Source organism: Convolutriloba macropyga, unplaced genomic scaffold, assembly GCF_964194025.1.
Source record: "Convolutriloba macropyga unplaced genomic scaffold, txConMacr16.3 SCAFFOLD_1224, whole genome shotgun sequence".
Classification (NCBI taxonomy): Eukaryota; Metazoa; Xenacoelomorpha; order Acoela; family Convolutidae; genus Convolutriloba; species Convolutriloba macropyga.
In genome coordinates, this window is record NW_027451893.1 from 1 (window position 1) to 12,637 (window position 12,637).

Sequence of the window (12,637 nt, forward strand, 5' to 3'; positions counted from 1 at the left end):
AACCCATTACATTTTATATGTCTGTATACTGCATAGATGGGTTGGGCTAAAGTTGTTAAAACACATCAAATGTTAACATTTTTTTATTCTTTGAAAGAAATGAAGATCGAGCGGTCAGCAGGACGTTATACTTCGATGACATGGTCATGCACTACTGAGACATTTATCAGTAGTGGGAAAGTCAAGATTTGAAACTTGATCGAAGGGTAAAAAATACCTCATAAGCATTCCTTTCATCATAGATACCATATAATAATAGTCTGTCCCATAAAGTTGAAATAAGCGAACGTTCGAAAAACGCTAAAAACGTGCAATTGAGCATCAATGTGCTCATTTGAATGTCAACGTTTTCTCCATTAAGTTTTCATTCATCAATTTTTTCTACATGTTTTAAATTTGAACTTTGACCTTTGAACTCTAATCTGTGGCTTTTGAAACGTTCGCTTATTTCAATTTTATGGGACACATCTATACCATCAAAAAATCTAGTTTGATCAGCTCGCCTAATTTGATCATTTTAGAGCCGTTTCAGCAACTTTTTCAAAATCAGAATGCGCTGAAATAATTTCTGTAAGCTATGCGCTTAATGCGTTGAATTAACTATGGCAGTATAACACAACCATTACCCGTACCTAACGCTAAGTCAAATTCAGTACTGAATCAGAACGAAATTCAGAAGGTTATCAGTACTGATTCAGAGTCTGATTCAGGTCACATTTCGCCCTGAAATTGTTTGAATCAGACTCTGAACTAAGTCCCATAAATTAACTGTTATTGTGTCACTTTATCATAGTTATTCAGCGTTTTCATATCACATTAAAAAAGTGCTTCTAAAAACAATAAATAGCTCAGCCGATCCAAATTGTTTTTTGAACCTATTCAGCAATTTTCAGCACTCTTTCGTGCATAAAGGTTATCAAAATAATTTGTTAGAAGGCTGAGAGAGAACAACCTAATGTAAATTGCGCATAAGATAAGCTTGACATAGTTTGACAAGAAGCTCTAGTTGTTCAACGTATACTTGACTAGAGAAATGAAAACTTGAGGAACAAAAAAGAACGTGCGAATGGGTTATAAGAGATGCCCAAGTTCGAGAGCTTAAGAGCAGTTGGTGTAAATGGGTAGCACACTAGGCTTGCAAGTAAGAGATGCTGGTTCGAATCCAGTACTGGTCCATTTTCATATTAGTTGCACCTGTTTAGACCCCGAACATATTTTTCGTCTGGCATGGTACATGAGATGGTGAAACTTACATTCATTTTTACTCAAAAACAATATTAATTTTAATTTTTTTTATTCAACAGCTCCGCGCGGGTATACCCCTTCCTGCGATATTTTTCGCCCAAGCCTCGAAAGACCCTGTACGCCTACGAGCATTACTCACAAGATGACTCATCGGTCACCGGGGGTAGCACCGGGTCTAACAAGGACCCACTTTCGCCCTCTTTTACCGCAGCGTCTACACCCCACCCCCAGGCTCGGGATAGCCCGGAGGGGGTCTACGCCGGGGATAAATCGTTAGTGATGAACCCGGGAACTTCATTTGAGCGTGATCACAGTCGCCCGTCATCTATGCATGTGCCAGCTTCGTAAGCATGAATAAAGTCGTGTGATAAAATTGCCCAAATACTAATAACAAAATTGCCCAATTTTTGTTTGTTTATTGTTCATGCTTGTCTATGTCATTACAAGTTACACCTGGAACGAAATTTTATATTCCTATTTTCTATAACAATCTGTTTAACAGATAAGATTTTTTGCTTTGAACTAATTTTTTGGTCTGAGGATTGCTTTTTATACGCTGAATTATACTATGAACAGTGTATTTCTAGCATGATTATGACACTGCGCAGAATAAAATACAGAATTTAGGAAGCATAATTTAGCGCTATTTTCGTATACTACTATGACATGATGACGTATAAACCACTTGACAGTTTCAAAACTTGTAAATTATGTTCACCACAACAAAAAGGGAACATTTTAAACAAATTTGAAAAGATATTTCATAAAGTTTTGAGCCAATTTGATCGATTTACGGTAGAAAATTTTGATACCGGTTATAACTCTTACAGTTTTATATCATTCACCAGTTTGTCTTGCTAACTAACCTCTTATAACAATCACGTTTTCCTGTGTCTCTCTACCTGCTAACTAATAACTTCAAACCGTGCGGCAGAAAATCATGGCCAAATTAGTATCTGAAACTAAAAAAAATTCGGAGACTTCAAGAAGAAAGAACCCACTATAATATTGCTATTCAAAAATCCACCCTCATTGAGAAAATTTCGCAAAAAAACGATTGAAAAAGATTTTGTGAAACAAAATCTTGCAGCAGAAAATTGACAATAAATAACTAAAGTTTGTCCCTATAACCTTGTTAATACCTTTAAATCGATTTAAGTGACATCAAAACTATCGTTTTAAATTTTTGGAATAACTTTTAAAATAGTCTGTTTGGACTCCAAAAAGGCACATAAATACTTTGTTTGACTAAACCTATTTGTCTGTCTTTGGCGAACAACATTGAAATCACGAATTAATTGATGAAAATTTTATAAAATAATAATGTATGAAGATCTAAAAAAAACTTCAGCCAAGTCTCAGGGTGCGAGGAGTTTCAGTTCAGATTTTTCAATTTCCACAAGATGTTCCTCCAGTCAAAATGTAGCCAATCGTTGCATGCATCCATTTAAGACTCTGATATAATGATACTAAATTGATAAAAAAAACATAAAGAAAAGATATCTAAGAAAGACCCAATAATTTTTTGAAATTATTTGCTAAATTGAATAATAAAAAAGTAATACGAAACATAAGATAAAATTGTTTGATCTTTGACTTTTATAGAGAGTAGTCGGGAAAGCAACGAATTCTTTTGTGGCGAAAAAAGCTGAATTTTTTTTGATAACAAGAAGTTTTTAAAATAATTTGGGCAATCTATGAAGAAGAGCAGGAGACATCTCGGATCAATAGGAACGAAACGTAAACTCAAAAGAAGGGCTTTTTCAGTCATCACACTTTGTTTTATTAAACTCAAGGAAGTTTAAACAAATTGAAGGTTTTTGAGCAAAACATTGATTTTCGAGAGAAAAATAGAGGAAGAAGGTAAGAGAAATCAATTGCCATAAATTCCGATTTTGTGCATCTTTTTGGTGTTCCCTGATAAGAGAGTTGACTTTCAACTGGCGGCTTCCAATAAATTTATTCTTATAAACATGCGTGACGGACTTGAGCAATCAAGATAGACTTTGTTTGAAAAGAAAGAAGGAAACTTGTGGTTTCTGTCATCCGATATTTCAAGCAAAGCCGTCTGCATTTAAAAACTACAATTTTTTTCTAATGAGGGCCCTCAGAAGAACATACCTATGGACTGGAGGCTGAACTGCAGGAAAAAGATTTCCGTCCGCTTCTGAAACATAACCGTAGGACCTAATTTTTTCTCAATTTATAATCAAGTTGAATTGTTAAATCAGAAAAGAACAAACAGAATCTTGCTTGTAAAAGGTTTGTCGACAGACGTACCAGAATAAGTCCATCGATAAGATTTTCTGACAGTTTGAGCTAAATAAAGGAAAACTTTTCCTCAAAAACCTATTAAAATAAAGTATAAGAAATTTCTTGATTGAAATATCTGTAAATTACAAACTCATTGTGTGGCAAACAAAATTAAAGTGATTTATTGAGCCTAGATATATTTATCTTTTTCTTTAATGTAGCTAAAATAGGATTGGTCAAATTTGAAAGAACTTATATTCTGGCGATCTGAATAAAAATAAATTCAACGTATTTTGTTAGGTTCCAAGAAAACTCTAAGGTAACAAACGTCTTATGTTAGAAAAATGGTGAACTCGTAAGTGTTAAGTTGAATCCAAACAAATAAATCGGTTGTTTCCTCGGTGTTTTCAATGCAAGCAATATATTGCTAATATGTTTAAATTTTTTGTTTTAAGTTATGAAAATAACTAAAAACAAAATAAGGGAAAGATGTAGAAGTTTTTTTTTCATGCAGCTGTAACAAACAATTTTAGTTTTTTCCGCCAAACTCTAGTATCTTTTCCACTAATAAAGCTGTTTAAATTGAAACCTAACCAAAATACTAATGGGACTGAAACACAATTTCTGAAAATTGATTTGAACAAAATTTCGGTGAGTGTGAAATTTTATTTTCTATAACTCCCCATAGCATGAGTGTGTGTGCGTGTTCGAATTTCTTCGTTTTGCAGCAATATTATGAACAATTCGTTTTGACGCTATAGCTCGTCTTCTGCTCGGACGACAATTTCTGATTTCATAGTAGAATAACTAACTTTTCCTAAAGATACCGTGGAAAACCGACCCCTTTCTTCATAGAATAACTGATGAACTATTTTGAACAATGGTTGCTGAGAAATTATTCGTTTAGAAATTAACACTTGATTCTATACAAAAATCAACAATGAGGAAAATTTTAATAAGTCATTGGAATATCATTTTATAATCACGATTTCGAAAAGCTTTGATTTCGGGTTTAGAATTTGACTGGGTTGTAACTTCTTATGAATCGGAGACGGATCATACATGTTGCCATAAAAATCTTACGCTATTGTTTATGATTTTTATGGCATCTTATGTGATTCGTGTGCGACTGATAAGAAGTTACAACACAGCCAAATATTATTAGATCTTTGTACGTTATCAAGTAATCATATATGATCCATTTATGATTAACAAACAGATCATTAAAGAAAAATCCCTTCAGATCTCGGGTTACATTAGCTTTCATTTTTTACTTTATAGAAATATGCTGTACGCCAGTATATAGCTTTGAGACGAACAAGACCTATAAAGACGTTATCTTGATGTCAAAAATTGTTCATATTTTAAGCCTCAAAATATCCAAGAAAAATCGATTGTCTTGGATAAAATGAGGCCTAAAAAATGAACTCTTTTTGACCTCAAGATATCGCCTTTATAGGTCTTGTCAGTCTCAAAATTATAAAATTGTTTATAATTGGGTAAAACAGGTTCCTGCCCGGATAAATTTTAATGAAAATTGTTTTTAATGAAATGACACGTTAATATTTGTTCTAAACAATTTAATTTAGGGATGTATAAGGACCAAAACTAACTCAGATTCATGTTTTAGAGAGCATGTTATTTACACTGTCAACATGTAGACCAAAAGCAAGGTATCAAAATTTCTCTCGAAGGGTGGTAATTTGGGGTTTAATTCGGGGTTCTAATCCGGGTTTTTATCTGGGTTTTAATCTGGTTTTTGGATTTGTTCCGTTTGTGCTCCCCCAGCTTAGAGGGCGCATAATATCTGCATCCCCCGCCGCAGGTGCCATGTTTTTACATATTGATTTACTATGTAATAGCCCGTGCTCTGTAATTGGGGAGAGCATAACGTAACGGGGGGGGGGAGCAGAAACGGAAAAGATCCTGGATTTTAATTGACGAAGAGGGTTTTGGTTAGGATAACTGCTTATTCTGTGTTACTGTATTACTTGTGTACTCTATCCATCTGTTTTTCTGTTTTTCTTTCGACTGCTTGTTGGCTTTGATTTCTTTATCAACTTTATCTGTCATCGGATATTCATTATCATCTATAGAAACCATTCTATCGTAATTTGATAAGAAGACATATCGGCTGCTTTTTTTCATTTCAGTCAGATCTGGTCACTTTTTACAAAGTTTTGATTTTGACGAGTTTCTCTAACTTTTGCCTTAAGCTAATTAAAGTGAAAATTTTTTTCCAATGTGTTCCGTAAAAAGGTTCGGATAAAAAGATGTAAAAGGCGATTAAAATTATTTGGATTATTAAGCGTTCTCGGTTTTGCAACCTTAATAATAATAATAAGTAAAACGTTCATCGAAAAGAAATCTTCATGACTTTTTTTATTTTTACCGCCTTTGACCAATCATCACCATATAAAGAAAATGAGAATATATAATTCTTTTATATAGTAAGAAGTTTACAATATCCCTAAATATGGTCATTTGAATTTGACAATGTTGCGTAATGTGAACTGCCGAGAACTTATCCAGAAACTTGAATTCAAAAGGGCTCTCAGCTGAGTTTTTTGGATCCCCAGCTTAGTCGGCTTATATTTTGTGCGCACTCAGGCGCACCTGCTATTTTTTTACATAGTAACGTGTCATATAACAATACATAATCTATAACTGGGGGCGTGAAAAACACTGGACCAAAACAGAATACATCCGTTTGCAAAACGAGCCCTGAAGTCTTTAGATTTTTTTGCGCAAGTTTTTTGAATCATCTATTTCTGAAAACAAATTTTTCCCGTAAAACTAAATAAAAAACTTCAGATATCAGAAAACGAAATTGGCTCTGATTCAAAATGCGCGCACAAATTCCAATTTTGTTAGGAGGAGTAAGAATGCGTTCATGGATAACCTAACTTTTTCCAAATCCTTTTTTCAATCTTTTCACTTTTTAAAATTTTTAAACCAAAATGTGGTTTGAATGTAAATTAAACCTACTAAGTCTAGTTTTTAGAATGTATTTGCATACTTGCTTTAAAACCATGAGTTCCTACTGCAAAAAGCACAAATATGGCTTTCTTGTGACCCTTTAAGATCTTGCTAAGCTTTAAGTTCTGGCTTGAATGCGTTATTTCTCTTTGGATTTGAGCCTCTTGTCGACTGATCTAAAGTTGTCAAAAAAAATCTGATTGAGTTTTGGCTTGACGTTTTTAAGAAACTTTCTCTTTTCAAAAACTTTCTCTCTGATTGAAATTTTTGCTTGACATTTTTAAGAAACTTTCTGTTTTTAGTAATCTGTATCCTTAAACGTTAACAATCTTGTATCGCTTGATAATGTAATACCAAGTTATTTCCCCAAAATCACAGCTGTTGTAATTTGTAATCGTTTTATGATTTGCCTTTTTTTGATTAAAAACTTAAAAACGTCCAAGTTGAGATATCGGAGATTAACCTATCACTAATACAGATCCGAATTTTCCCAATGTTTTGGCTCTTGATTGTTTTGGTGTATCTGAAATTTTAACATAACAAAAATACACGTGTTGACTGCTTAATAAACTATTCATCTACGCAAAAAATAAATGCTTGATAAGAAATAGCCTTTACAAAAGTTTTCTTGCCTAGCATCGCTTTCCCATGGATGATGATAACTAGTAGAGAAATTTGTGTGTTCCTTTAAATTTTTTTGGCTCTGTTTTTCGAAAATAATTTTTTTTCGCTCTGTTTTTTGAAAATTTGTTTTTCTTATTTCCAGCCCAAACGAATTACTTTGAGTAATGATGCATTTGCCCCCCCCCCCCAATATCCTGTTGAAATGTGCTTTCCTTTGGGTAGCATGATAACGTTTCTCTATGTTTTCGTGAGGAAGATTATTTTCCATCTTGTTCCATTGCTGCTCAATTGACCTCTGCAGAAAATATAAAAACCTAAGCTAACTTAGAGACACTTGTGATTTTTTTCCGATTATAAAGAAGTTTGAGAAAAACCGTCCAGTAAAAATGTCCATTTACACTATCCTTCATTGAATTGGAAACTAATTAGTTGACAACGCTTGATAATTATTGTTTAGATTTCAGTTTTTGCTAATAATGTTGCTACTTGGTCTGTTATCATTGGTTCAACGCATAAATAAAACGATACACTGGGAAAAAAAGTAAGCGAATATTCTCAATTGCACGAATCCTGACATAATTGTAATTCAAGCATTACCCGCTTGTAGTGAAAATATTGATCTTAACTGATTCTTAAAATTTAAAACGATGGGGTCAAGTCGGAATTTGCTTCCCACTGTTTCAGCTCTCCATTGGATTTTGGGACTGACAAACCAGACGGTGCAGATTATGCGGAGAACCCACTCTATCCAGCTGCGTAAGTTACCCTTAAATGAACAACTCCTTACACGGTCTGAGGTGTTTTTTCAAACTTCCCCATGATCAGACCCATCGAGAAAAAAAGATCAGCCTAGACTAGACTAGAGACTAGATCAGATTAGACTAGATCAGATTAGACTATCTATGATCACACTTCGTTTGGGAGCAATCACCCAGGCTGAGATTCCAGACCGAAATTAGATCCGAAAAACCTGACCACACGCCTGCGAGCTCCAAGTTACGAGGTCTGAACAACCTCAAAAATGCAGGATACTCTAATCAGAGCAGACATGAGTCTGTCAGAGACGGATTCAAGCGCACTTCGAACGCACAAAATTTTGAGCGCGGTTGAGTTTGATCAGAGGATATTCCAGTCTGGGACGGTCTCATCAGAGAAGGTTTATGTCTGGCCTCAGCCTGCTTGCTTAACCCCCCCCCCCCCTCCCGGGACAATTGGCTACAGATTAGAAACTTAATGAGGATTTCGATGACATTAAAAGCAAAAATTGTTGGAAAAGTGTTTAGTACTTTTTTCAAGCTTTAATCTTTTTTGCATCTCTTTGAATTTTACGTGACAATCAGGCTTTTCTAGTAGGAAAAATAGAAATTGTGTAGCGTTCGACAAAAAAGGAGCCGTTGGTTTTTATACAATTGAAAAAAGTAAACAAATCTATACAATTTGAACAATCTTTTATTGAATTTCAGCATTTTTTTTTAGCATTTTGTGCATAAAAATTTCACCAAGATTTCTTCCAGCTGCCAAACCTTCTGTTCTCTAGCGCTTTTGGTGAAAATAGTAAATTTACTGCAGATCAACACCATAAATATCTACATTTTGAATGTTTTCTTGTTAAAAAAACTTCAACCAAATGAGCGAAAACTTTTGTTTTTAATCTGCTTGGCTCTTAATAGATATACTAATTTTGCGTTGATAACCTTTTAAGATCTATTTTGTTGCATTCGCTTACCTTCATGATTTTTAATAGCCGCACAGCGATAGCTGGGGCTATTATTGGCCTTCTCTTGGTTTTTTACAATTCAAAGAATTTGAATTGTATTGGGCCGCTGTATTTTTTTTTAAGATCTGTTCGCACATTTTCATGATTTTTGAAGTCAAATTGGAGTAGTGATTTTGGTCACGCCGAAACAGGAAATGGAGCAAAAACGCGAGTGGTTTTGCGGCGTGAAATTTTTTTGCTCTAATTTTAAAGTAGAGTGAGAATACGGTGTTTGAACAAAAATTCGCTTTATCGGTAGTGGTTTTTTGTTCACATGCGGCAATTTAACTTTGATTTTTACTGTTTTTTCGATTTTTTGGATCGGATTTTTTTTCTAAATGGTTTTTCCAAACCATTCATAGTCCGTTCTAAGTCTAGTTTTTCTGTGTAGTCAATGAAAATTCTTTGAATTGTACGTCAGTACTTGCCCCGCTATGTTTTTTTTTATTTCGTCGTCATGTTTTTGTTACGATCATATGACGTCACAGCCACTTTTTGTTCATTCGTTCATGCAATTTCAACTAAATTGCATGTGTGATGTCAATTTTTGCTCTTAGTGGAGCGAGTTTTTTTGTTCATGCGCGTGATTAAATTTTTGGTCACACGACTTAACTCAATCTCAAAATTGACTTCCTCACTTTGAAATTGACTTTTAGTTACTTTAATTCAAATAGATAAGGTCAAATGGGTGTGTGTCACTCTAAATGAAGGTTATTTGAGATCAGCTAATAGAGGCAGCAATAACTAATACAGATTTTTAATCAAAATATAACAGATCAGCCTTCAATGAAAAGACGAATTTTTTGCTCTGTCGTTTTTACTGTTTTTTTAGACAGCCGATCTACAAATCTATAGCGGTTATTTTCTGGCAATCTGCCAGCTATGTTTTTAATTGCTCTTGAACGAAGCTCAGTGCAATTATTGTAAACGTGTGTGTCTTTTTTTGATGCAAAATTTTTGCTTGACAATTTTGACTTTTCGAGTGACTTCTACGCCCTCGACTTTTTGCGTTTCGCGTGATCTAAAATTCTCACTCAATCTCAATTTCAAGTAGCTCAACTCAATTGGCGGCAATTTAATACGAATTGTCAAATGAAAAGTTCAACGAAACTGGTGTCATTTTTTACTTTAAATCTTAATAGTGGGATATGTTAAACTCTAATGTGGTTATTTGAAGCCCACTATTGAACTTCTTAGTCCCATTTAGGCGCACCCTCCCTCCCTCCTCCCTCCCCACTGAAGCAGGCTGAAATGGTTCTCAAAGTCCATTTCTAGGAAATTCGGGATGTTGTTTTTGATTTGGTCAAAGTTTTTTGAATTGTAGCTCAAAATTGTCGTGCTATCTGTTTTTGTTCACTCTTTGTCTACATTTTCTGTTTTGCTGAAGAAAACTTTTCTTATTTTGTTTGCTGATGCAGACGTAGCTCGCACGCTGTTTCCTTAGCAAAAATTTTCAGTCTATTATGTCAATTGTAAATTAATTACACTATGAGTACTAAAAAACTACTCAGAAAGCACCAAAGGTAGTTAAAAAATTTTTGAAAAAAAGATGTCTCGAGTTTAAAATTGGGTACTTTAAGCTATTAATGTTCATAGGAGTAGATTGGTTTTGGCGGAAGCATTTATGTAGCAATTTAGAAGCCGAACTCAAGAAATTTATCGTATCTTATAGAACTTGCGTTTTAAGAACAGTGTCTGAATTTGAATTTTTTTCGATATAAATTTTATGCCTGTTTCGATCAAAACGTCGGTCGGTGGTTCAGAGGCGGCAATATTTGCGGAAATCGAGCACCTCACATGTACGGTTTATTTTTTTTTTTGGGTGGGGGGGATAATGTGATGGATGCCAATATTATTTAATCTATTTTATCCGTCTATTTTATCCAACTAAAACTGAAATATTACGGTTAACATGTTTTTCGATAAAACGCTACAGTTAACCTTATATTTTAGCAAAGAAAAACCGCGAACTATTAAATCAAATAACTATTTTTGCTAGCAAATTTGAAACAAAAAAACTGGTCCAGCAAGTAACAATTAAATTAATCATTTCTTGCTTAAGAAATGAAAAGAGAAAACGACTAGAAAACGCTGGATAAATTTTCTGAAATACAAAAATCAATTTTACCCCTGGGTTACTAAAAATGGCGTGACTTTTTTTCCAGGAGGCCAACCAGTCTTAACATGGCAACAATCCCATCAACCCAACTTCCCCCCCTCGCTCCCCCATCCTCCTACAAACCTCATTCACCCTCCAAACCACTCGGAGCTCCCAGCAACATCGGAACCCCCCTGAGGTTCCCTCCCAAACCGCAACAGCCCCCACCCCACTTGAAACTACCCCCCGGGTTCCGACAGTCGATGGGACTTCAACTTTCGCCATTCACACCCCCGAAAGACGAACGGAACTTTGGTTTCGTCCAGTCTGGCGACGTTGCAAGTCCTGGACCCGACGTTGTTGATGGCGATGATGAAGATGATGTTCCGATTTCGAGGCCGATGAATTTGGTCAAGCCTGAAAACGAGCAAGAGTTGAACTCGCCGACTGCGTTTATCGATCTGGCTGCTAAGTTTAGTTAAGTTGCAACACAAAAAAGGTTATTTGAGCCGTTTCCTTTTTAAACTATCTGTGTGCAACTGTTCGTATTATGAGATATGTTTCGCCATTTCTTCCTGCGCTGATCTCTTAATTACGCCGTTTTTTTCATTCAGTGGTTATTTCTTTATTAGGCCGTTTATCTGTAATTATTTTTGAATTTTTCGGTAATTATTTAATTCAGTGGTTACTTTTTTAATTAAGCCGCAACTAAGCATTAGCAGTCACATGGCTATTCAGTGAATTCGAAATACTTCAAACACGACAATTTTAAATTTTTTTGAAAGAAATTCGAATTTTAAAAAATATTTTACTCATGAAACAATGGGTAAAAAAAGGAAACGGTCTCGATTTAATTTGTGTTCTCCAGATTATGATAGTGCTTGATCAAAGGAAAGCAAAATTTGTCGCTTCGATGTTCGCTGTAAATGATTGTGAATGCTGTTCAAATATACCAAAAAAGGTTTAGTTTTACAGAAAGAAATTGAGTTGAATTTTGATTCACATGAAAAAAGTCACACTATATTTTCACACTCTTATTTGTGCATATTTTTTGGGTTTTTCCCATTATAGCCCCCCCTGCTTAGTGGTCATATAATGGGTAGCCAACCCCCATTACCTTTTACCGTTAATATATCATAAAGGTGCGGGCTATAATTTCTGGGGGGTCTATAATCGGAAAAACGCAAAGTTTCAATCTATCGTGCGCTATTTGAAAATGTTGCTATTTCAAAAACATATCTATCTATATTTTCTTAGTTTAACTTTTAACAGAATGCCGAATATAATTCACAGTCAAGTCAAGTCGTTTTTCAAGTTTTCGGAGTGACAAAGTAGTTGCTAGGAATGGGTGAAGAGTATAGGAGGAGGGAGGCTCTTGTTTAATCAATAATTTCGTTGGATAGAATTGAAAAAAAAACAGCCGCTGGGAAAACGTGCTATGGTTTGTCCCCTAAAAAAATGAAGAACGGAAGGAATGAATCAATTTTCAATTCCTCGCAAACAAAATATATTTTTTTCCGTTTGTGTCCCCCCCCCGCCCTCAGTCGACTTCGAACGGTTATCTTCCACAATCATTCAAAATCTTACAAAATAATTATTCTTCTTGCGAGAAGCTTTCAACATAACCATTCATTCACCATTCATATATGCAAACAATTAATTGCTCTTGAACGACGTTCATA

General features: G+C 34.8%; 1 protein-coding gene across 1 annotated transcript; it reads left to right on the forward strand.

The window, feature by feature from the left end:
* Positions 1-1,304: 1,304 nt before the first annotated feature.
* LOC142357038 (uncharacterized) lies at positions 1,305-11,486 on the forward strand (the record flags this gene model as incomplete). Its single annotated transcript, XM_075408754.1, has 3 exons — positions 1,305-1,589; positions 7,786-7,857; positions 11,023-11,486. Coding segments are annotated over 3 exons (772 nt in total), but the record flags the coding sequence as incomplete, so codon positions are not given.
* Between the last annotated feature and the right edge of the window lie 1,151 nt (positions 11,487-12,637).